Source organism: Lytechinus pictus, chromosome 6, assembly GCF_037042905.1.
Source record: "Lytechinus pictus isolate F3 Inbred chromosome 6, Lp3.0, whole genome shotgun sequence".
In the NCBI taxonomy this organism is placed as follows: Eukaryota; Metazoa; Echinodermata; class Echinoidea; order Temnopleuroida; family Toxopneustidae; genus Lytechinus; species Lytechinus pictus.
In genome coordinates, this window is record NC_087250.1 from 18,611,012 (window position 1) to 18,638,359 (window position 27,348).

General features: G+C 36.1%; 1 protein-coding gene across 1 annotated transcript; it reads left to right on the forward strand.

The window, feature by feature from the left end:
* Positions 1-503: 503 nt before the first annotated feature.
* On the forward strand, positions 504-26,577 carry LOC135154344 (neurogenic locus notch homolog protein 1-like). The gene is made up of 8 exons (XM_064100459.1): positions 504-735; positions 7,855-7,992; positions 8,521-8,820; positions 9,516-9,629; positions 21,575-21,751; positions 23,455-23,592; positions 25,597-25,734; positions 26,261-26,577. The coding sequence occupies exons 1-8, from the start codon at positions 504-506 to the stop codon at positions 26,575-26,577; spliced, it is 1,554 nt and encodes a 517-aa protein (XP_063956529.1).
* The last annotated feature ends 771 nt before the right edge of the window (positions 26,578-27,348 follow it).

The window sequence follows — 27,348 nt, forward strand, 5'->3', positions numbered from 1 at the left end:
CTTTTGGAATAAGTTGGCTTGTGTGGAAAGAGAAAAATCAGAGAATAAGATCAAAGAAAAGTTCAGAAAAATCGTACAAATAATGAGAACGTTATGAGCATTAGAAGATTGCAATCACTAATGCTATGGAGATCCCCATTGGCAATGCGACAAAGATATGTGATGTCACATGTGAACAAATTTCCCTGTGACGGACTATCAAATACCCTTAAATGTCCTTCTTGCTCTTTCTCCCATTTTATTCGCTCTAGCAGATTTGCATACAGCAGGCTTGTTCACTTTTCAGTTCCATAAAGACTTATTATAACAGCAAATGCATAATTTCTATTTAAAAATGTAATGAGCCAATCAATTGAATGATTCCAAAAACTTTAACTGTTATTCCAAATTCTTCATTATATCAAGTTTAATGAAATAGGTCCCAGAGCTGACAGAAAAATCTGTGAGTTTCAATTTTCCCTTTGAGCTCTTGAAGCAGATGTGTCATTTTGACTGATTATATCATGTGCCCTATAGCTACTGGTATGATCACGAATTCTCCAGGCGCTTCATCCTCTTCGCCTTGCACCAAGGATAGTGACGTCATCACCAGGGATAGTGACGTCATCACCAAAGATGGTGACGTCATCACCAAAGATGGTGACGTCATCACCAACTATAGGAAGGATCCATACAGATCATACAGGAGAGGCACAATAAGACATGATGTCGTTAAGGCCGAATGTTCAAATCAAGGTAAATATTTCTGAAGGTTAGCAGTGGCGAAATGACTCTGAAATTTTGAGGAGCCAAGCATGCTGCATTAGCTAATATTTCTTTTTTTTAACTGAGAGAGCTTCCAAATAATTATAAATTTTAATGTAGGGTTATTCCATAAAGGTCGGACGTACATTCGGACACATTTAAGAGCTGAATCTCCTTTGATTTAATAGCAGCGTTTTATTTTTTCCAGTATATTATAACATGTGACCTAGGCAATCATTACACCATGACAGGACCACGCTGCTATATAAAGAATAGAAAATATGGGCAAAAATGTGAGGGGTCGGACGTACATCAGACAAAAGCAGGTTTCATGCTTTTGAAGTTCATGTCAAAATCTCTGTGATTTGTGTGGTGCAGGTACTGAAATTCTATTATTGGCTGTTAGATAAAGGATGAATCTTTAAAGAACTGAAGTGAAGAAATTGATAGGCATTGCCTTGTTTTAGTTACAGGCTGATCTATTTGGGGTCGGACGTACACTTTGAGGGGTCGGACGTACATTGTGCAAAATATTTGCACACTGTACGTCCGACCCCCTTTGAAGATCAGTTACACAAAACGTAGAAATTCTAAACTGGATTTTTTTGTTATACATACTGCTTGGTTAGTTGTCTTTCACATAAGACAGAATTAACAAATGAATCTGATGCTGGTGAAGAGTTTTGCTTGATTATAGTTGACATGCATCCAGACAATGTACGTCCGACCCCAATACTGATTTTCTTACAATCAAGCAAAATACTCCTCATATCTGTTATAAATGAGTCAGAGGGGTTAAACTGTTTCCATTTTGATATCTACATTTTTAGACCACATCAATAACAAAACAATTCACACAATGCAGGATGTTTTTAATGTTAAACTTCAAGTAAAATGTATCTTTTTTCATGGTTTGCAAAAGACCTGACAAAGAATTTCTTCAACATTAAAAAACTTATCCTGTTACAAACTTTGTTTATAAAACAAGGTGGGTTTCAACCATGAGTCTTCCCTGATGTTGCAATCAATTGTATGCATTATGACCTTTTGACCCCTAGATGACCTTTGATCTTTCCACCTCAAGAACATATGTGGTTTTCCCACTGATGTTTTGTTCCAAGTTTGAGCAAAATCAATGCAGAAGTACATCATTTGACATTTTTAGCCCCAGATGACCTTTAACCTCTCCATTCTCTACCCACTGATAATTTGTTCCAAGTTTGAAAGCAATTGATGCACAAAAAGTCCCTACCTTTAGCAAAAGTTTAATCCCCTCAGTCATTTTTAATAAGCGGAGCAATTTGATTGACTGTAAGAAAATCAGTATAGGCGGGGGTCGGACGTACACTGTCTGAATGCATGTCAACTATAATCAAGCATAACTCTTCACCAGCATCAGATTCATTTAATTCTATCTTATGTGAAAGACAACTATTCAAACAATCATAACCACTTATCATTTGTTACAAGTTTGAACAATATGATGCACAAAAAAAAAGAAATTTGATTTATACAAAAATTGTCAATAAATGACTGAATAGCCTCTTATCTTTTGACCCCTAGATGACCTTTGACCTCATCAACACAACCATGGTATTAACCAAGGATCATTTGTACCAAGTGTGAACATGGTTGATGCAGAAATAAAGAAATGAGAATAAGTCAGAATTAAATGAATAACCCTTCACATTTTCAAAACTTACACCCCTCTTGGCAAAAGTGGAATAGTCTTGACACCCATGTATCATTATAGCAATGGGCAGATCTATTTCCCATAGAGGGGCGAGTGCTGTATCTGAGATTGAGGGGAATAGGCAAATCCTGATTTTATATGTATGGAACTTCTTTGTTTAATTTCTCATGTATTTGTATGTTTTTTATTTAGATTTTTTTAATTTCCTGCAGGCTGTTATTCAATCATAATTACACTAAATTGAGTGATAATTTGAGATGAAGGAAGACAGTTTCCATTGAATGTGTACACAAAACACAAATAAATCATCATTTCTTGAAGATGATATCATATGAAAATCTACATATATCGTCAAAAATGTGTTGTATTTTTTGTGAAATTGGTCTCAAAATTTGTGCAAGACTTCAAAGAAAAGAAATGATAACACTACACAGCAATATCACCTATGTTAAGGTATTATCATGCAAAATGTTAAAGATTGAAGGTGATTTTTGCCCCTAGTATTTGTTGGGTAAAAAAAATACAAAAGGTCATTGTTAAGCTAGGTTGAAATTGAAATTTGTATATAATATTGAAAGACTGATTTGAGTAAAAGATGTTATGATATTTAAACTTTGCGAAAAACATCTAAGCAGTGCAAGATAACTTCATAAAAGAAGTTGCAAAGGGGTCGGACGTACAGGGGGTCGGACGTACAAAAAAGTTGTACGTCCGACCCCTATTTAACTTGAAATCCCGGACTAGTGGTGAGCTGCCTTCTGGTGTATATATTAAACAAACCAAACTTGCTTTGCATCTGACTTTGGAAAAATTTATCTGCTTTTGTTCTGCTTGTAAGAAAAAAAGTGTATGTGAAAAGGGGTCGGACGTACATTTGAAAGTGCCTGCTTTTAATACATTTGATTTTAAATATATAAGAAAAGTATAAAAAACCTAACTTGTTTTTTAGAAACCTAACATAATAACAACTTGGACACCATCCAACTTTAATTAATTCAAAGCTTATATAAAGTTTAAAATTTGTTTCAAACTTGACCTTTTAAAATAAGTAAAATTGTAATTTGTTGCTATGGTGAATTCAATGCCTTGCCAAAATGAAACGATACATTATTTGAAATTATTTCTTTCAGATTCATACATTTCAGTGTCTTGGCTTTCAAGTGATACCTAATTTGTTCTGTTTGTAGGATTATGAAATTTTGACCAAAAGGTTTACTATTTTATGGAACAGCCCTGTACTGAAAATTATTTTTTTGCATATATTCCAAAAAAAATGATGTGATACATATTTCACCCTTTTCATTTTTTCATTTCTTCCTTTTTCTTTCTCGCAGAATTTAATTTCTATCTATCTATCTATCTATCTATCTATCTATCTATCTATCTATCTATCTATCTATGTATTTATCTATCTGTCTATCTATTATTTTTCATTTATTCATTATTATTATAATCATCATTTATTTCATTGTATGCGGGTATGCAAGGATCCGATGACCGGGGTAATAATATGTCTGTAAAGCGCTTAGAGACGTCGTTCCGATGTATTAAGCGCTATATAAATGCGGACTATCATTATTATTATTATTATTATTATTATTATTTTATTTATTATTTTTGGGGAGTGGCGCAAGGATCTCAACACCATATATATATATGCCCGTGAGTGATAGTCCCTATACAAATAATGATTTGTAAAAGTCAGTGAATGATGGCACTTTGCCTAAAAAATGAACATGCTGTTTCCATGCCATCCCCGTTTGTCAGTTCGAAAATGGATTTTGAAGACTCCATGATTAATGATTATCAGCTATTTTAAGGATACACTGAGAAAAAAATCTAAAATAGTTTATCAGTGGCGTACCGAGGTGTCACGGCATGGTGGGGGGGGGGGGGGGCAACAAAAATTTGAGTCATGTATTGGGCGCGCGAAGGGCGCTGAAATGTTAGGTTTACCGACTTATTAGAGACATTTTGAGGAATTTGCCATTACAGAGATATGTTTTTCACTGATGAAATCATGCGAGCGCGAAGCGCAAGCGGATTTTTTTTTCATTTTCAGAACTATAAAAGGGGACATTCTAAGCAAATTTTTGTAAACGTGATACGTATCTACCTCACTAAACAAACACTGCGAGCGCGAAGCGCGAGTTGGAATTTTAGTCTACATTGTCCACAAACAGGAATATTTTAAGGACTATATTTTTTATGAATTCATAACGAGTATACATATTTCATCATAGTCGTGCAATTCGAGCGCCAAGCGCTTGTTGAATTTGTTTGAATTACATCTAAAAACATGAGGCACCGTTCGTAGTCATTGTAATCATGAACATGATACGTATCTCACTAATTAGCATTGCGAGAGCGATTTTTTTTTATTCAGACCTGAAGATGGACATTTTAATGCTTGCTCTTATCATTCACGAAGACTATACATATTTTACTGACCAAATAATGCAAGCGCGAGCTGAAAATTGTTGAAATTCGGACCAGACAAGAAGACATTTTTAAAATTGTTTTTAGGAATTCATGATGAGCAGAAATCTCCCCAATCCACAATGCAAACTGACAGGAAGTGTTTCATATTCAGACCTTATAACGGGAAAATCATTTTAAGTAGAGAAAAAATGAAAGTTTAATGGACGTCTTTAATAAAGAACAAGATATATGTTCAATAAACGATTATTGCAAATCGAAGCAGGAATTCTTTTGAGGTTTGGAACTGAAAACGGAACATTCTATTCACCTTTTCAATCTTGAAAAGTATGGGTTTTGCTAAATAAATGATGCAACCGCGAAGCGCGAGCGCGAGCCTGCCGACTTCTGTGTAACATTACAATTTTATTGTGCACATCCGGAATTATTATTATTATTATTTATTTATCAATTTATTTATTTGTTTATTATTATTATTATTATTATTATTTTTTTTGGGGGGGGGGCAAAACGATATGTTTGCCAATCCAATATTTTCATTGATGGGCGATCACTCCCCCCCGCCGGATCGACGCCTTTGTTACATTGTTACGATACTGCAACAAGTAAACTTTAGGTTTAGATTTTCCTCTTTTTATTACAGGAAATAATTAAGTATACCCAGAAGGAAAAACCAGTAAGACCAGTAAGAATTTTTACTGGTTTTCAGTAGATTTTTACTGGTTTCCAGTATATTTTTACTGGGCCAGTTGATTTTTAACTGGACCAGTAAATATCAACTGGAGACCAGTTCCAACAATTGCTTTCCAGTTGAAGCAATTAGTAATACCAGTTATACTGTTTTTCATCAAACTGGTGTTACTGGTCCAATAAATGGTTTCCAGTAGATTTTTACTGGTTTCCAGTATATGTTTACTGGACCAGTTGATTTTTGACTGGACCAGTAAAATCAAATCAACTGGAGACCAGTTCAAACAATTGCATTCCAGTTGAAGCAAAGTAGTAATACCAGTTAAATTGTTTTTCATCAAACTGGTGTTACTGGTCCAATAAGTAATGATTTTATTTCAAGTCAAATCATTTGACGAATTATGGAAAATGAATCTTGCAATTCAGAGAAAGTTATTATCGTTATCATCATTCTTCTTATAATTATCATAATTATTATGATTATTATGATCATTGTTGTTATCATTCTTATTACTGTTTTTTTTTTCGATATTGTAATTATTATTATTAATATCATAATTATCAAGTATTAACATTATCATTAAAATAATTATTTCCTTTAATTATGATTAAGATCAAAGCAAGATACATTCCTCTGATATAGTCAACTGGTCTAAAGTAATTCATTGTTTGAAATTGAACTGGTCAAGACCAGTAATACCAGTAATTCTGATGATGCTGATCACGTGGTTTACCTCATTTGCATATTTCCTATTTAAAAAAGAAAAATCAGGATTTAGAATGGAATTATCCTTACAATGGCACTCATTGTTGTTTAAAAACTTTCCAAATAAATGTGTGAACTAATTCACAATGAAAATGTGTAATTTCATATATCACGTTAAAAATAACAGCAGAAAGATTAATTTACTAACCATCTTTTCCATCACATTTCACAGACCATGGTATATAACAAACCAAATGCATGTATTAAATTGATCCAGTAAGACCAGTACGAGGACCAGTTTGACCAGTTCGAGGACCAGTTAGACCAGTAGAAAATACCAGTAAACAGACCAGCTTGAAGACCAGTACGAAGACCAGTGATACCAGTATAACAACCACCAGAAACAAGACCAGTATAAAATTCCAGTTTAATTTTTAACTGGACCAGTAAAATTTTAACTGGACCAGTATGACCAGTTAGACCAGTAAACCGATGTTCCAATTTCCAGAGTTACCAGTTAAAATTCTACTGGTCTACATGTAACTGGTCCAGTGGAACTGGTTTTTCCTTCTGGGTACACAAACAAATCATAAATGACAATGGTCTTACGTCTCTTGAAATCAGTTCTGGCAATCATGGTATTCGAAATGATAGTATCCATATAAAAGTCCAAGTTGGCTAGCGAAAATTCAGTTAGAGTTCACAATGATGGCGATGATGAAACTGATGTTGATGCACGATGAATAACAAGAGTCACTGTAAAGAGTTGAAATGTCCGTGAAGACGATGTTGATGATGATTAACAGTCAAATTCAGCAATCCATGGGTTGAAAAGCTTTCATTAAAACAGGTTGATGATCTCGATGAGAACTGAGAATTCCTCTCTCAAAAATAACTGCAAACAGTTCATTAATGGCGGGTAAATAATTCCACAGAAGACAAATGTTCCAGGTGGAAATGAACTCGGCTCTGACATACATTGTAAAGTCTGGCGTGAGTTCTGATCTGATATGATGAAGTGATCTGATATGATGAAATGATCTAATATGATGAAGTCCTTGAAGAAACTCCAGCTATATATACACATTTCAACTATTCTAGATCATTCTAGTATTCACTATTCTAGAGACTTCTATTATTGTCTGATACAGAACATTCTGCCCATTTCTAGAGCAGTCTACAATTAGAACACTCTTGAATGACCTCATTGAAATCAACAGTGTCAACAAAATAGCAAAGCCTATTGTTAATTTCCACTACCAATACAGGTCTATTATTACACAATCTCTATTGTTTACCAGTCTGTATTGTCTTTCTTGGGACATACCAGAGATAAGAAAGATTATTCAAAGATTACTCATGTGTAACACAGTTGTACTATAAAGCCTTCTGGAACATTCTTAATCATTCCAAAATATCCTTAAAGAGGAAATAACTAAATAAATGAATGAATGTAATTCCTCTTACAATTCTTCTTATATATAACATCATACCATGGATTACAAACCACTTTTGTGAATTGAAGATTTCTTTCATTACACCGTTGAATTATGCTATTTCTTTGCATACATCCATCACTCAGATAAGCCCACAGGAGATGATGCTTGTACCTCCAACCCTTGTCTTCATGGAGGCTCCTGTATCTTATCAAAGGAATCCCCAGGATACTCCTGTATATGCTTGGAGGGCTACGGAGGAGATACCTGCCAGGATACACAAGGTGATATTCAAGATCAAGATTGAGTTAAGGATTTGACTTGCTGCGATTGGGTTTGACCCCCAGGATTCCTCGATTTAATTTATGTCGCTGTAAATAGATGGAACCAAGTTTTTTTGTTTTTAGAAAATACCCTCCAAGCGCGTTTTTTTTTCATTAAAAAAAAAAATCTTACGTTAATGATGCTGAAAATCCAACGATTTAAAAAAAAATCCAGACGTTTTATGTTGCAGAGAATTGGTCTTAATAGTGAAGTATAGGGGACTGACTCCCAAGGTTTGGTAGTGGGTTAAAGAATTGGAAATCATTAGCTTTGGTGGAGACCCTATCGCCTTTATAAACGTCAAATTTGGACTACCTTTCATCCGATGGGATGCATGTAGATGGGTTGGAGAGTGTAAGTTCCAAATTATACAGCTCCACTACGCTACTGTGAAATTTTGCGCTTTTATTTCTAATCAAGGAAGGGAAGTGGTTTTGCGACAAGGCACTCCAGAATTAAGTTTCGGTAAAACTCTTCTGCTTATTCAGGTAACCACGATTTTCGAATATGCCCGGCAAACTGGAAACAATTTGGGCACAAGTGTTACATGAATATCGACGCTAAACTCAACTGGACCAACCACGTCCAACATTGCATGACCAATTTCAGTTTCAACGCCAGCCTGCTGGTTATCGAGTCGAAGGAAGAAGATAATTTCGTTTCCAGTACGTTCGATAACACCAACCATAATGACATCTGGATGGGGTGCGCTCGACCAAGGAACGCCGACACTTGGATTTGTGTTGGAAATTGTGCCAGTTATGGTGCGGAAACAGTCGGCTACTGGAGTAGGTTTACAGTAAACTAAATTTCCCTATCATTTTTCCTGCTCTTGCCTTAACCTTTTTTGTGTGTGTGTCTCTCTCTCCCTTTTTTCTTCTTTCTGGGGGGGGGGGGGGATGGGGGTTGTGGTCATTTTCTACAACTACATCGCATCTGTACATGGGTGGCACTTCAAGATTGTCAGCGTAGTCCAGATTACGTGATGATAGAGGGGACCTATCCTTACTAAAGCAAACATAGAGAAACTGACTACCAGATGATTCGGAGTACACTGAGAGGATTAACACTGAGTTCGAAAAGTTTTGGTGCCAGCCCCTCTACATTAAATAATAGATGTAACTTACATCTATCAACGTTAATTTAACAAAGGGTGAAGGGAATCTGGGTCTCTCTTATAGATATCGATGATCCCTTTACGCTAGCTTTTGGAGAGGTATATGCAGTCTATCCACGTCCACTCTAATGATAATGATGATAATAGTTTATATTTATATAGTGCATTTTCTGCGAGATGCAAAGTGCTTTAAGATGCCATCCCTGGTCAGCTTAGTGATAATAACAACATTTCTGATGCGAAAATATCCACTCAAAGAAATGCTAAAGGCACCTCACAATTTGATATAATTTCAACATAATAAACAGTAAATTAGAAAAAAAAAATCATTCATTAATACAAAAAATACACTCTATAATTCATTAGGAGAGGTGGTTTATTATGACACATATTTCACTGGACATTATGAGACATACGATAGGTTTTCAAGTTTGTTTGGAATGACTGAAGAGAGGATGAGATTTGAACTGTGTGGGGGAAGTGAGTTCCAGAGACGCTGTCAACCCATGTCCTTTTTGTTCTGGGTTTGATGGAACTAGATCAGCGAAGACCAGTACGAGTAGGAGGAGAGGGATGAATTAAAGAGGACATATAAAGCGCTGGAGATAAAATATTTACAAATTACCAGGCAGTGACAATATAAGTCCAGTGCATAAATGATCAGAATATCGGAAAATGTAAGTCTTCCACTCAGTTTCGTTTGAATTGGCCCAGTGAGGGTGACGATTTGAGGAGAGGAGGGAGCACATTATTACACAGTCTTGGAGCGGTAGAGGAGAAATCCGGGGGGGGGGGGCACTCAGTATATAATGCATAGTGGGTATGTGCCGCGGAGGGGACCCCCATTTTCACACACAAGTTTCCGTTCCAAGGCATAGCATTTTTGTCTTAATTGAGAAAATGAACAAAGAAAGCCGTTCCAAAGCATAGCATTTTCTTCTTATCGAGAAAAAAAAAGATATCCGCACCTAAGCTTCGCATATTTTCCGTTAAGCCGTTCCGGTCGCATTAATCTGCTACGATGAGCTGCAATTTTGGTGAAAAGTGGCAGGAGAGCGCTGTCCGACTATCTCCTCTGCGCTAGCGCAGCCGGCACCCGTGTGCCGTGCAAGCTACATGCACGTATGCCCGTTCCATTGGGATGCACACGCAGGCGACCCGTTCCAAGGACCCCCGTTTTCACAAACATTTGTAGTTACGAAGCCCGTTCCGAGGACCCTCCTTTTTAAAATAAGCCCGCCCCAAGGCCCCCGTTTTTTGTTTCGCCCGCGGCATACCCTTAACAATTTTTTGGTCAAGTGCCAAAAAATTGGGGGGGGGGGGGAGAAACCTGCATCGTCAGCTAATTTGTAGGTTCGTTGGTACTACAGCCAGTGTACGTAGTCTAGGTTAGACGTTGGACATCTCTTGCTTTTCATATCTTTTGTCTCTATAATTCTGCCGATGTTCTACTCGTCTGTCACTCTCATAATCATGTATTGCTTCCTCAATTACTATACCATCTCACAACACTTTGATAATAATTTTCAGTCAGATTGATGTCTATTTTTACCTAAATATACTTTGTCGCTTGCATAGGATATAGTAAAATGAGAAACAACTACGCATGAGAAGGAATTTATAGTGTAACATATTACTCCTGTTTTTCGTTTTGCAATAATGATAACAAAATTTCTGCCAAGTTTTAAATCACCACATCTCAAACTACGATGATTTCATTTCCTCAGATTGGGGTGTGGACGAACCAGAAGACGGTATTAACACTCAAAGATGTCTCCGCTATCATTTCAAGGAAGGCAAGCCATCAAAATGGAGGGATCATACATGTAACACCAAGTTCTTTTCAGTTTGCCAAACGTTAGCTTTGAGACGTCATTGAGAAATCTAAGAGAGGAAAATATACAAATATTGCATGCTCATAAAGGCAATAGTAATAATTATTGCCAAGAGTGATCTTGAGGCTATATACCGACTATTTTCCTCAAGACCATACCAAAGATCGAAAGAAAAATAATAGGCCTATAATAATATCAATTAGATCAATGAGATGTAATACTTTTGTCTTTGCCCGGATAAAGGAGTTTTCAATATTCGTTTCATATACCGACTTCAAGGGCAGTAACAATTATTTCACTTCTCAAATCACAGCAGCAATGTTTTCCCACTTTGCGGGGAACGCTCCTTTACCAGAAGGGTATTCAAGTCTTGCCAAACAAGCCCTGATAATCAAAGACCGCTACTACACTTAATAGTGATATCACATTTGCTACCACGCGACCTCACAACTGCCATCTTGTACATTTGTATATAGTTTTTCTCACATCTGGTGGGTGTTTCACGAAAAGTTTTTCGCGGGAATCTTTTACAAATTTGGCCCTTACAACATATGTCGCCAGAATATGACCCCTAAACAAGTTTTGTCTACTTGTTAATGGGTATTAAAACGGGAAGAACCCGAACACTTTTCAGGAACGAGGAAGAAAAAGCCGCGGGCTAGAAGCTTGGGGGAAAAACATACCCTAAATATGATTGGCTAGTCTAGAACAAGCTTTGGACAAAACATATTCTAGATACGTAATCCTGCGATTGACAATGACCAGTCTTTCAAAACCACTTTTAAACAAAATCGGTGTAGATCTATGCACACGAGGCCCGCGTCAAAAACGGAAAAACACTCGTTTATACGCGTTTTGGTCACGCATGTTATACATCAATATATTTGACACCCCCCTCCGGGAAAGGCTCTCAAACACCACGTTTTATTATTCGTCATTGTCAAAAGTCGTGGGGGTGGGGGGAAGGACAACGACTTAGTGCAAACCTGAGTTCCCCGTCGTTGGCATTTTCAGCCTCCATTGGCTTCAACGATATCTAATTAGTGCACGCATTCAAATTGTCTTGTTGTTTTTCGCTGTTTATTGTGTTTAACAAAGGGTTAACCAACGCTATCTAGAGGAACATACAATTATGATTCACATATTAATCGAAATATTTCTTCCCTTACTCTACACCCTGATGCTGCAGTGCGTATAAAAATTACTTTTACAAAATATGAAAGAATGCTATAGGCTTTCTATGATACTGACTTGTTATACTTGCACTTTGAGCGAACATTCTGTAGACCTATATAAATGTCATTTTTAGGGAGCGTGTAGCGACCGAGTGAGGTGTGTGCATGTTAATCAATACGACCTTTCTCTCCTTTATTGTAAGTTCATGTAATGAATCTGTGTTTAGGGGCTTGCCTCTTATACTTGCTTTGCTTTTTGTCGGCATGTAAAAATGAAGTGAATTATTTCCTTTTCTCGCATTGTGTTCCTAAAATCTATATGATAATATGTATTGTAATATATTTAATTGGCTGACTTGTTATTTCATGTTATCATGTTTAGGTACAAGAGTGAAACGGGAATCATTTAATCAAATCATTATATTCGTTTTAACATGCTCGAATGGTTGGAAAGATCACTTTTCTCTGACATTATAGTGTCAAACTACCCTTTTTGAGGATACTCTAGATCCGGGCATTAAATGCGGATGAATTAAATTGAACATTCGAGTAAATTGTCATTGGAATCGAACCGTACCGAGTTATGAATTCTGCTTAAATAAATGATGGAAATTATTGCATAAGGACCAGTATAATGAAATTGTAGAGTCCTTGATTCTCAACTGTTATATTTGATCAGTTCCACAGAATTGTTAATAATTATGTTTTTGATTTGAAAGTGGTTCTATATTGTAAGAGGAATGCACGAATACCGGTGTTAGTCATTTCTAGTGATACGGCGGGCAACACTCACTTTATACGTATATTGACACACTTGAAATAGCAGCCGACAAGACTGTTTGCCAGTTGGTGCTATACTTGTTGGCGTTGACATAGCCATGTTTTAGACGACATAGAAATGGTACGTAGCAATTAATTATAACTCGCATTATAGCATTATTGTAGCGAAAATTAGGTAATAGATTAAAATACATAGCAAATTAAATTTTTTGCAATTTTCCTCATGATTATGCTCAACGTTGGTACAATTTATATATTGGCGTTGTCTATCTACATGATTTACTTTAACAATTTCACGTGCCGTGTAGGTGTTATTCCAGACAGTCATGGATTTATTATATACAGTTTCTATATATTGATTCTGTACGATATATTGATAATGTTGTTATTATAATGTTATTATTGGAACATTATCCCTGAATATGTATGACGATATGAAGCACATTTATTTATCATCTTTTTACTACTACGTGTATTGTAAATTTGATGCTTTACGGAAATTAATAGTTATTTACCATTCAATCAAGTGTAAAGGCAACTAACCTAACTTCACAATTATAATTAACGAAATATCAGGTGATAAATGATGTTACATTGTATTGTTTATGTTTGTGCTCTGTAATACTAATTATTACTTATGATACTACTGTCATGACTGTATGTTTATCCAATGCAGGGATCTGTTGTATACTAATAAAGAAATACATTTAACGCTAGTGACCGTCTCCCGACTCCGATTTGTGGGCTCGAACGGGGTGTCGGATCTGCGACAACCAAAACATTTTTATGTTCACGTAATTTTCATTTTACTTTTTATGCACTGCTTTGTATCTAGTTAATTGTCGAAGTTTGGTTTTCAATAGACACAATCAAAAGACAACATATCTTTAAATTTCCCTCTTTTCCGTAACCTTTTACTAACTATTTTGTAAAAAAAATGCTCTTGAGTCATTGTAATAGATACACAATCATTCTTCCCTTTTTCTATTATTCTTCTTCTTCTCGTTTTTCATCTTCTTGTTCTTCTTGTTCTTCCTCTCTTCTTCTTTTTGTTCTTCTTTTCTTCTTCCTCTTCTTCTTCTTGTACTACTTCTCCTCCTCTCCTCCTTTTCCTCTTCTTTTTCGCCTTCTCCTCCTCCTTATCTTTGTATGATCACTTTGAAATATCTTATTGATGTTTCTGTTCATGTTAACATAATTGCTATTAATGTATTTTTTGTTAACACTGTTTTCAATGTTTACTATTTAAATTTTCTATTTTGTTCCACAAGGCCTTAAAGGTATATTGTGTCATTGGTTTATTTCAAAACTTTCTTTTTAATTCAACTCTTTGCTTTCCACAATTTTCATAAACAAGTTCCGAGTCCATACAATGTATTGTATTGGTCAGAAAGAACTGTTTTTATTCTTTAAAAAATATATCAAGATGACAAGTTTTGCAGAGTGTGCTTTGTTTGGATGTATTTTTTAGAACTGACATGAAAATGAAGAGCGCCACCTTGAGACCAAATGACATCAATATCTGCTCATGAATATTCATATTTAAACATGTTAAACATGCCAAATGATATCAGTCTTGGAACTGTTTGGGCATTGTAATCATGACTAAATAAAATCAATCTTATTTTACGTGTACCATAATCTCATGTTAATTCAATAAAATAAAAGAAAAACGTGACTTTGATGACACTTGTTCTTGTTCTGAGTATTCTTATCCAGGCGCGGATCCAGGAGGGGGCCGAGCCGGCCCCGCCCCCCTATTTTTTTACAACCTGCAGAAAAAGTGTACTATTTAACTTGATAGAAACTATGAAAAACAGAAAGCAAAAGAGGTATCATACCCATGATGTGTAATTTACAGCCTCGTAACGGCCGGTCCGACCCAATCAATTTGACACAATATTTTAGCTCGCACATCAAGCTTTCATTATTTTGTTTGATTTGAACAAATTGTTTATCAAAATTTTCGGCTCGCGCTGCGCGCTCGCATTGTTTGATTTGTGAGTTACCCATCCTCTTTGAAAATTATTACCAAAATTTGTCAAAATGCTCCTTTATCATATCAGTATATCAACAAATTAAGCTCGTGCTTCGCGCTCGCATGTAATTGTGAACACACAACTTGTTCTTTATTTAAATAAAGACGCGCTTAGATTGTCCAGTTTTCAGGTCGGAATATCAAACAATTTTGAGCTCGCGCTTCTCACTCTCATCATTTAATGGGTGATACTTGTACCCTCTTCATTAATCACTAAAGGGTAGTCCTAATTGAGTCCCTTTTTACGTTACTATAATAAAATTTTGGCTCGCGCTTCGCGCTCGCATTGTTTAGTTGGATACTTATCTTTTTTCATTATTATAAATCTCCTCAGAATCTTCAGGTATAAGGAGATAAAATATCATATAATTTGAGCTCGCGCTTCGCGCTCGCATTATATATTAAGACCACATGATATACCTTATTTTGGTTATAACAATAAAAACTAACATATTCTTAAAACTTCAGTTAGGACTACCCCCTGAAAAACCAGCAAAAAAAATCAGATTACAGCGGCAAATCGAGAAAAATGTTGATGAAAATATTTTTCGGCCCCCCCTATTGGCGGAAGCTGGATCCGCCCCTGTTATCAGCCCATATTCTCAAGGGGTCAACAGTGGATGTTAATTACAAGAAACGGATTATTCTGAAGGCAATGTCTAATGAAAAAGAATGAAGAAAGAAATGAAATGAGTGTGTGTATGTGTAATGACTTTGTGGTGAATGCGCGGACATTTTGAGGGCTCCCAACATTTCAACAAAAATTGGTGGAAATACCCCCTAAACCCTTAAACCTAAGATAGAGTAATACGAGACTATAACCTGAGGACACAACAGATTGGAGAATGTCAATTTGCTGCCGCAAATAAGCGCAAAAACAGTGAGGCAAATACCACCGATAGTGAGCAGTCCACCACTACCACTACAGGCGCCATGACAGGTGACACGTCATTGCACGAGGATAGCAGCGCTCAGGGAGCGGGAATGATAGCTCCGGAACTCGTTTCTTTTATGCTTGAGCCAAGGACCTCATTCACATAATTAAACGGTAAGCTGGGTAAACTTATGGGAGAAATGTCTATTATGAAATAAGATCTTGCTAATACTATACTGTAGCAAAGAAGTATCAGATTTTGAAAAGGGTCTAACTATGACATGTGATAAAGTTTCAAGCATTGAAAACAATGACCTTCCCCAGTTGCGTTCCCAAATCGTCAAGAAAAGAAAAGAACTTGATGAAAAACTAATACTGAGTGAAATCCATGTTAGGAAACGTAATTTGCTCATTTATGGAAGAAATGGGAAGGAAAACACCCACGATGTAATGCATGAAATGTTTACTCATTTTACGGAATATCAAAATAAGAAGTGTCACGGATCCCACTTGTTAATGGTTTAGAGCGTCGACCACGCCAGCACTCATCGACATTTAGAGAGAATGTGTAAATTTCATAAACTGATTATTCCTCTTTTCTTTTAGTTTTATTGACATCTGTAAAAGATGTACAAATTGGCTGATTTGGTTTCTTTTAATGTTGAAGAAACAAGAACTGAGAGAATCTTTCAGATTGATAGTTTATTTTACTTTGTTCTACTTTTTATTTCAATGATGAGCAACTTTATGTTAAATTGTTTTGATACAGTGCTAAAAATGTGTGTGTGCATGTGTGTGTAAGGGGGGGGGGGGAAGGCGTCAATTTTCCTCAATCAAAAGTCAGTTGTAAAGTTTAAACGCGATACAGATTTCTTTCTTCGAAAGACCTCCTGCGTATTCCTTCCGCTCATTTGTTTAAAAAAAATCAAGTGGGGGGGGGGGGCGCCCACTGCCCCTATCGATATTACCCAGCGAGTGAACATCGATATAACAATTACATTTCATTCTATATCATTTTTTTTCATAATAATTTGTACGAACACCACACATTAAAAACAATAACCATGATAACGTTATCTGGGGATTATGACACTTAAACCTTTCCTGCTCTCTCCCTCAACTCCAGTTTCTCAGTGTTTATTCTTCACGAATTTTTTCCATTTTCATGCTTCCTTGATCTGTCTTCATTCTTTTCTGGCATTCCCGTATCTTAACCAGTCAGTCCTTGTCCCCCTCTCCCTTATCTTCCACTGTGTATCCTTCTCTCTCGACCTCCTATTCACACGGTTTATTGCCATTTCGTCTACTGCCATTTTGTCCACTCACTACATGGCATAATGTAATTTCGTCTACCATCAGTTGGTCCACTATCCACATCGTCCAATTACCATTTTGTCCGATAGCCAGTTGGTCTAATAACCATTTCGTCTAATATCATGTGGTCTAATAACCATTGGGTCTAATTGCATTTTTTACTATTTAGAATCAATAGCTAACTGGTCGAAAGGCAAATGATCTAATGACCACTTAGTCTACTTTCATTTCGTCTGTGTTCTAATTGGTCTAACTGCAGTTGGGTCCACTTTCTCTTAGTCTAAACCCATTCCGTTTAACAACAACTTGGTCTATAATCACTGATAGGTCCAATTTCCATCTACAATAATAATTTCGTCCAATATTCATTTCGTCTACAATCATAAATAGTCTACTACTAGCAGCACTGCGTGTTTGGTGCCTGTGTATTGCTGACTCGACTCCTGTTGCTCTTGTAATTTGTTATTAATTTACACCTGTTGTTTAGTTAATATTTTACTTTATTTAACACTATTTTAAGCTTCAGTATATTAATGTTCTTACGCAAGATAATATATCTCATCGAACAGGCAATGCCAGTGCGAAGCACGGTCTATAGAAAAAATGTATGATATGGAAGAATTTATACTTTCTAGGATTTCCCCCTTACGTTGTATTCACTTGTCTTAATATCCTCTTATTTTACCTATTCCCTTTTCTCCCCTCCTTTCCCACTTTTCTTTCCTCTTTTCTTATTTTTGCGTCGCCAATAGCTGTTATTGTTATTATATTTATATTCTTATCCATCATTAGTGCTGTCATGACTTATTACTATCATTATTTATCGTTATTATCATTATTATATGATGATGATGAATGATGATTATAATTTTTAGGTGTGCACTTGTTGAAAAAGTGGGACAAAAGAAAGGAGAGTAAATTTCAAATCAAAATGCCCTTTTCAATCTTATCATTTTTAATCACTCAATTCCCCCCTTTCTTGTGCGTGATAGAGATAGAGAGAGGGTGGGGGGGGGGGGGGCTGTATCACTGTACCGCATCATTTCCATCCCTGATAGTAGGCTGGGTGGTTTGGGTTTATTCACGATTTAAAAATATAAAAAAGTATAGCAAAATTATATATCGCAGGATTAGACCCGTTTCAGATTGGCTATTGACAGCCAACCTCTCCTTCCCCGGGGTCCTAGCTATCATATATTTTTTAAATATTTATTTTATCTTTAATAATTTCAAAGTATAATTAAGAAGTCATTTCGCCGCCCCCTCTCGGATGGACCGCAGCGTATTTGTGTTAGACGAAATGGATATTGGACCAATTGGCTATTAGATTAAATGACTATTGAACAAATTGGTTATTAGACGATTTGTTTGTTAGACGAACTTATTGTTGGACCTAATGGGTGGCGGATGAAATGATAATTAGACGAAATGGCAATTGGACGAGTTAATAAGTAGACGATTTGGATATTGGACCAACTGATATTAGCCGACATGGCTTTTGGACTAAATGAACATTGGACGAAGTGATTAATAGACGAGTTGTCATTAGCCCAAATGGAATAAGACTAAATGGGTGGTAGACGAAATGGTTGTAGACGGACGGATGATTAGACGAAAAGGCTATTGGACGAAATGTTGACTGGACGAAACGGGTGGAAGACGAAATGTTAATGGACGAAATGACATTAGACAAAATGAAGGTAGACCATGTGGTGAGTGGACGGAATGGCAGTAGATTAATCGGCAATGTACCCCGTGTCATTTTCTTTATTCATTTTATAGTTCTCTAATTCTTTTTCTCTTACTCATCCCCTCCCGCTCCATGTACTATAATTTTCTTTATATATTATCGACCTCTCTTCCTTTCTCTCACCTTCTTTCTCTCCCCCTTTCTCTCCCTATCTCGACTTCACCTCTACGTACTATACCTCTCATTCTATTTTATTGTTCTCTCTCTCTCTCTCTCTCTCTCCAGCTACCCACTCTTTTTTTCCAGATTAGGAGTGTATGCGTTTCAAGCTTTTATCGTATTACCTTTTCTGCGCTGGAAGTGAAATTGGTTTACCAGCAAATACGCCACGTGGCGCTCTGGTAGTTGGGCATGATTAGCTTAAACTTTCAACATTATTTGCGCGAATTTGTAAGAGGCACCACCTTATAAAAGTCTGAACATTGGACCTGGAACTGTTTCAGGTAGGCCTCATGCATTAATAGCTGTGATATATTTTGACTGGCATGAAACTATTAATAAAAATAAAATGTATGTTTCTGAGGTACAGGTGTAATACTGAACTGAATTTAAAAGTATATCACATCTATATATTTTAAAATATTTTTTTGGAATGGGTTTACCAGGTTTCTTAAGTATGAAAATTGAATTACGGAGCTGTCAAATTTGTACCCTTGATGTCTTCCTTTTTATCATGTTTATTGAATAACCACCAGGAATCCCATAAAACGATACCGTTTTCATACATGTATTATTATTATTTTTTTAACATGATATTTGAAGAATATAGCAGGGCCGCGGAACAGTTTTAAAGGGAGGGGGCGGGGGTTGACCATGCAAAAAATCATAATCAGACGGTCATTTACACGTTCTTGTACACGGTTTGGAAAAGCCCCCCCCTCCATTCCCCCGTTTTCGCGGCCCCTGTATAATTCTTCAAAACGAAAATGGAAATAAAAATTAAGTCATCCCCTCTTCAATCATCACTGTATGTATTTTGACTTCACTTTAATTTTATATCAATGAAGTATAATTTTTCTAAATTCTGTTTTGAGACCCCAAATTTGATGCAGCTTTGGTCCTGATAATAATCGGAAAGATTTGAATAATCATCACAAGGATGTTGACTCGCCTTGTTCTCATATCCTTGTTGTTCGGTGAGTTGAGGGGCACTTTGCTATTAAAGAACAAGTCCACCCTAACAAAAAGCTGATTTGAATAAAAGAATTCAACAAGCATAACACTGAGAATTTCATCAAAATTGGATGTAAAATAAGGAAGTTATGACATTTTTAAATTTCGCTTAATTTCACAAAACAGTTATTTGCACATCCTGGTCGGTATGGAAATGAGGAGACAAATGACGTCATCCACTCACTATTTCTTTTGTATTTTATTATATGAAACATGAAATATTATAATTTTCTCCTCATGGTCAAGAGAAACAACGATTAATTCTTCCCCGATTCTTCTCCGAACATGTGGACTTAGCAATGGTTCCGTCAAGTTCGCTCTTATTGTCAAATCTGTAAAAAGAATGAAGTAATGTATAATTAAAACAATGAAATACAAAAGAAATAGGGAGTGAGGGACATCAACGACTGTCACGTTTGCATGTCACTGAGTTGTGCATATCACTGTTTTGTGAAAAATAAGCGAAACTTTAAAATGACATTACTTTATTATTTTACATCCGATTTTGATGAAATTTTCAGCGTTATGCTAGTTTGATTTTTCTCTGTTTATTATAATCACCATTTGTCTGGGGTGGACTTGTCCTTTAAGTGAGATAAGCGAAAATTCTTTTAGCAGTGGGCCCTACACATAAGACCCGATACTAATGTATTGTACTGTATTCAAATATGGCTTCATTGCTTTCGAGTAAAATATTACATCCTCCCACTCTAACTTGAAAATATATGAATTGATTTTGATATTTCTTTCGTCTGATTTTTCACATATGAAGCAATATAGTTAATGACCAGGGACACGTTTTACAAAACTATCATAACTTTGTTATTATTCTTACTTCAATGGAATATTTTATCGGAATTAGCTGTTGAGCCCTGTTTCCATGGTAGTTTCATAATATCAAAACTACCATAATTGCAACTTTTTTATGAAACAGGCGAATAAATGGTTAAAGGGGAATGAAACTTTTGAAACAAGTGGGCAAGCGTGGAAAGAGAAAAATCAAAGAATAAGATCAAAGAAAGGTTGAGAAAAATCGGACAAATAATGAGAAAGTTATGAGCATTTGAAGATTGCAATCACTAATGCTATGGAGATCCTCCCATTGGCAATGCGACAAAGATGTGTGATGTCACATGCGAACACCTTTCCCTGTGACGGACTATAAAGTACCCTTAAATGTCCTTTTTTGCTCTTTCTGCCATTTGATTCACTCTAGCATATTTGCATACAGGATGCAGGCTAGTTCACATTTCACTTTCATAAAGACTTATTATAACATCAAATGCATGATTTCTATTAAAAAATGTAATTAGCCAATCAATTGAATGATTCCAAAAGCTTTCAACTGTTATTGCAAAATCGTCATTATAACAAGTTTAAAGAAACGGGTCACAGAGCTGACAGAAAAATCTGGGAGTTTCAATTTTCCCTTTAAGCTCTTGAAGCAGATGTGTCATTTTGACTGATTATATCATGTGCCCTATAGCTACTGGTATGATCACGAATTCTACAGATGCTTCATCCTCTCCGCCTTGCACCAAGGATAGTGACGTCATCACCAGGGATGGTGACGTCATCACCAACTACAGGAAGGATCCATACAGATCATACAGGAGAGGCACAACAAGACATGACGTCGTTAAGGCCGAATGTTCAAATCAGGGTAAATATTTCTGAAGGTTGGCAGTGGCGAAATGACTCTGAAATTTTGAGGAGCCAAGCATGTTGCATTTACCAATATTTCATTTTTTAACTAAGAGAGATTCCAAATAATTAGAAATTTTGAATGTAACGAAAATATTTTTTTTTTGTATATATTCTGAAAAATGAATGATACATATTTCACCCTTTTCATTCTTTCATTTTCTTCACTTTTTTTTCTCTCAGAATTTCATTTCTATCTATGTATCTCTCAGAATTTCATTTCTATCTATGTATCTATTATTTTTCATTTATTTATTCATTTATTCATTATTAGTATCATTATCATTTATTTTATTTTATTTATTATTTTTGGGGAGTGGCGCAAGGATCTAAACACCATATATATGCCCGTGAGCGATAGTCCCTATACGAATAATGGTTTGTAAAAGTCAGTGAATGATGGCACTTTGCCTAAAAAATGAACACGCTGTTTCCATGCCATCCCTGTTTGTCAGTTCGAAAATGGACTTTGAATAAAACATGAAATTGACGAGCCAACGGAAGACTCCATGATTAATAACTATCAGCGCAAGACATGCGCTATTTTAAGGGTACACTGAGAAAAAAATTCTGAAATAGTTTATCAGTGGCGTACCGAGGTGTCACGGCATGGGGGACCAACAAAAATTTGAATCATGTATTGGGCGTGCGAAGGGCGCTGAATTGTCAGGTTTACCGACTTATTAGAGACATTTTGAGGAATTTGCCATTACAGAGATATGTTTCTCACTGATTAAATCATGCAAGCGCGAAGCGCAAGCGATTTTTTCTTATTTTTCAGACCTATAAAAGGGGAAATTATAAGCAAATTTTTGTAAACATGATACGTATCTACCTCACTAAACTAAATTTCCCGATTTTTGCCCACGTTTTTGCCGCACGTAGACTGCGCGCACGTGCAAGTACGACGGGATGTGACCACAGCTTAAACAAACACTGCGAGCGCGAGGCGCGAGTTAAAATTTTAGTATACATTGACCATAAACATATATATTTTAAGGACTATATTTTTTATGAATTTATAACGAGTATACATATCTCACTATAGTCATCCAATGCGAGCGCCAAGCGCTTGTTGAGTTTGTTAGAATTACATCTAAAAACATGAGATACCGTTTGTATCCATTGTCATCATGAACATGATACGTATCTCACTAATCAGCATTGCGAGAGCGATTTTTTTTAAATTAAGACCTGAAGATGGATATTTTAATGCTTGTTTGTGTTAATTCACTAAGACCATACGTATTTTACTAACCAAATAATGCAAACGCGAGCTAAAAATTGTTGATATTCGGACCAGACAAGGAGGCATTTCTAAAACTGTTTTAGGAATTCATGATGAGCAGAAATCTCCCAAATCCGCTAATGCAAACTGACAGGGAGTGTTTTATATTCAGACCTTATAAGGGGAAAATCACTTTAAGTAGTGAAAAAATGAAAGTTTAATGGACGTCTTTAATAAAGAACAAGATGTATGTTCAATAAGCGATTATTGCAAATCGAAGCAGGAATTCTTTTGAGGTTTGGAACTGAAAACAGGATATTGTATTTACCTATTTAATCTTGAAAAGTATGGGTTTTGCTAAATAAATGATGCAACCTCGAAGCGCGAGTTATGCTATGAATTATGCTATTTCTTTGCATACATCCATCACTTAGATAAGCCTACAGGAGATGGTGCTTGTTCCTCCAACCCTTGTCTTCATGGAGGCTCCTGTATCTTATCAAAGGAATCCCCAGGATACTCCTGTATATGCTTGGAGGGCTACGGAGGACATACCTGCCAGGAAACACAAGGTGATTTTCAAAATAAACATTCAGTTAAGGATTTGATTTGCTGCGATTGGGTTTGACCCCAAGGTTTCCTCGATTTAATTTATGTCGCTGTAAATAGATGGAACCCAGTTTTTTTTTATAGAAAATACCCTCCAATCGGGTTTCTTTTCCTTTTTAAAAATCTTACCCTAACGATGCTGAAAATCCGACGACTTAAAAAAAATCGACGTTTTATGTTGCAGAGAATGGGCTTTGATAGTGAAGTATAGGGGACTGACTCCGAAGGTTTGGTACTGGGTTAAACGATTGGAAATCAGGCCCTCTATGTTAGTTTTGGTGGAGACCTTATTGCCTTTATAAACGTCAAATTTGGACCAGACAAGGAGACATTTTTAAAAACTGTTTTTAGGAATTCAAGATGAGCAGATATCTCCCCAATCCACTAATGCGAACTGACAGGAAGTGTTTTATATTCAGACCTTATAAGGGGAAAATCACTTTAAAGATCCAGACCGGACCCGAAAATTATATACCAATCGAAAGCTTGTAAGGTACTGGTACTCAATACAGCAAGGTATTTTTAAAAACTGTTTTTAGGAATTCATGATGAGCAGAAATCTCCCCAATCCACTAATGCGAACTGACAGAAAGTGTTTTATATTCAGACCTTATAAGGGGAAAATCACTTTAAAGATCCAGACCGGACCCCAAAATTATATACCAATCGAAAGCTTATAAGGTACCCAATACAGCAAGGTATGCTTTATGCATTTTCTCCGCTTCCCAGCTGAGTATTTTGCTTAAGAATATTCCAATTATCGGGCTTCGAACCCCGCTTAGAAAATAGGCTTTATTGCGCTTTTCACATGCCTCGAGACCGTGACGTCACGTTGTGTAAGAAGTGTCGTGATTCCATAGGTTTGTACACAGACAAACTGGGAGATTTTTTTGCTTTCCAGATAACGAATTTCATTCTCTTCACTTCTATCACAGAGGGATATCACATTTATTTTTACCAACAAGCTTGAATTAATGAAATCTACAGTTTTGATCTAGTTTTTGCCATATTTTATTTCCTGCTTATTTGGCGCAGATTTCAGTTCTATCTGCATTTAAATTATATATAACAACTTTTCCTAACATAGCAATTTAGGCCCAATAAGAGCCAAAAAAGGAAATCACAAAAAAGGTAGTGAATAGTTATAGGTTTACATTAAATTGAACAGTGAATAATTTTGATTGCCATTTTCATCTGAAAACGAAAAAAAAAAATGGATTCATAACATGGAAATGGAAGAAAATACCTAATGCTTTTGTATTCAAACCTATGGAATCACAACCCTCCTGACACAACGTGACGTCATCATGTCCAGGCCACGTGGGGGTGTTCAATCGAAGCGTACTTTGGAGGAGCAGTTTCTTTGATTTTTATTTAATATTTTTAACTATTGGAAGGAGATATATGTAATAATTTTGTTATATTTGTCTTGTATGAATCATTACCTTTATTTTGATATATAATTGTTTTTCACCGGTCAGGGTCTTCAATTAAGTAGTGAAAAAATGACAGTTTAATGGACGTCTTTAATAAAGAACAAGATATATGTTCAATAAGTAATTATTGCAAATCGAAGCGGGAATTCTTTTGAGGTTTGGAACTGAAAACGGGACATTTTATTCACCTATTTAATCATGAAAAGTATGGGTTTTGCTAAATTAATGATGCGACCTCGAAGCACGAGCGCGAGCCTGCCGATTTCTGTGTAACATTACAATTTTATTTTGCTCATCCGGAATTATTATTATTATTATTATTATTATTAATTTTTTTTTTTTTTTTTTTTGGGGGGGGAAACGATATGTTTGCCAACTCAATATTTTCATTGGTGGGCGATCACCCCCCCCCCTCCGCCGGATCGACGCCTTTGTTTCATACCATGGATTACAAACCACTTTTGTGAATTGAAGATTTCTTTCATTAAACCGTGGAATTATGCTATTTCTTTGCATACATCCATCACTCAGATAAGCCAACAGGAGATGATGCTTGTTCCTCCAACCCTTGTCTTCATGGAGGCTCCTGTATCTTATCAAAGGAATACCCAGGATACTCCTGCATATGCGTGGAGGGATACGGAGGAGATACCTGCCAGGATACACAAGGTGATATTCAAAATCAACATTCAGTTAAGGATTTGACTTGCTGCGATTGGGTTTGACCCCAGGTTTCCTCGATTTGATATATGTCGCTGTAAATAGATTGAACCAAGTTTTTTTTATAGAAAATACCCTCTAAGCGCTTTTTTTCATTTTTAAAAATCTTACCTTAACGATGCTGAAAATCTGACGACTTAAAATAAATAAAGACGTTTTATATTGCAGAGAATAGGCTTTGATAGTAAAGTATAGGGGACTGACTCCCAAGGTTTGGTACTGGGTTAAACAATTGGAAATCAGGCCCTCTACGTTAGCTTTGGTGGAGACCTTATCGCCTTTATAAACGCCAAATTTGGACCATCCTTCATCCGATGTGATGCATGTAGATGGGTTAGAGAGTGTTAGTTTCAAATTATACCGCTCCCCTACGCTACTGTGAAATTTTGCGCTTTTATTTCTAATCAAGGAAGGGAAGTGGTTTTGCGACAAAGCACTACAGAATTAACTATCGGTAAAACTCTTGCTTATTCAGGTAACCACGATTTTCGAATATGCCCGGCAAACTGGAAACAATTTGGGCACAAGTGCTACATGAATATCGACGTTAAACTCAACTGGAGCAAACACCTCAAAAATTGCATGACTAATTTCGGTTTCAACGCAAGCCTGTTGGTTATCGAGTCGAAGGAAGAAGATAATTTCGTTTCCAATACGTTCGATAACATAAACCATTACGACATCTGGATGGGGTGCGTTCAAACAAGGAATAACGACACTTGGTTTTGTTTTGGAAACAATGCCAGCTATGGTGCGGAAATAGTCGGCTACTGGAGTAGGTCTACAGTATAAATTTTTCTTTTATTTTTCCTGCTCTCGCCTTTACTTTTCTCTCTCTCTCTCTCCTTTTTTTTTTTTGGGGGGGGGGGGAATGGGGGTTGGTGTTATTTTCTACAACTACATCGCATCTGTACATGGGTGGCACTTCAAGATCGCCAGTGTTGTCAAGATTGCGTGATGATAGAGGGAACCTATCCTTCCTAAAGCAAACGTAGAGGAACTGACTACTAGATGATTCGGAAATTCGGAAATCATAGAGTCAGCCCCTTTACATTAAATAATAGCTTACCTCTATCAACATTCATTTAATAAAGGGTTAAGAGAATCTGGGAGTCAGTTTCTCTTATAGATATCGATGATCCCTCTACGCTAGCTTTTAGAGAGGTATATGCAGTCTATCCACGTCCACTCTTACGATAATGATGATAATAATAGTTCATATTTATACTGTAAAGCGCCTTTTCTGCGAGATGCAAAGTGCTTTAAGATGCCATCTCTGCATGGTCAGCATAATTATAATAATAACAAAATTTCTAATGCGAACATATCCACTTCAAGGAATGCTCAAGGCGCCTGACAATTTGATATAAATTCAACAAAATAAACAGTAAATTAGACAAAATATCAAATCATTCACTAATATATATACAGTGCGTCCCAGAAAAAACGAAACCGAGATTAAGCGATGATTTACATCATAACTTAATCACAAATACAATAGACAAATGAACTACCAATGTAAAGCTTAGAATCTCCTCTTTCCTCTGATATTTCTTAGATTTA

Excerpts from the sequence above, each read along its gene's own strand:
- LOC135154344 (XM_064100459.1), top strand. The coding sequence starts at position 504 with ATGTGCCCTATAGCTACTGGTATGATCACGAATTCTCCAGGCGCTTCA. Across the intron at positions 21,752-23,454 it reads GGCCGAATGTTCAAATCAGG|ATAAGCCTACAGGAGATGGT; the intron begins GTAAATATTTCT and ends TCCATCACTTAG. Across the intron at positions 25,735-26,260 it reads TACCTGCCAGGATACACAAG|GTAACCACGATTTTCGAATA; the intron begins GTGATATTCAAA and ends TTGCTTATTCAG.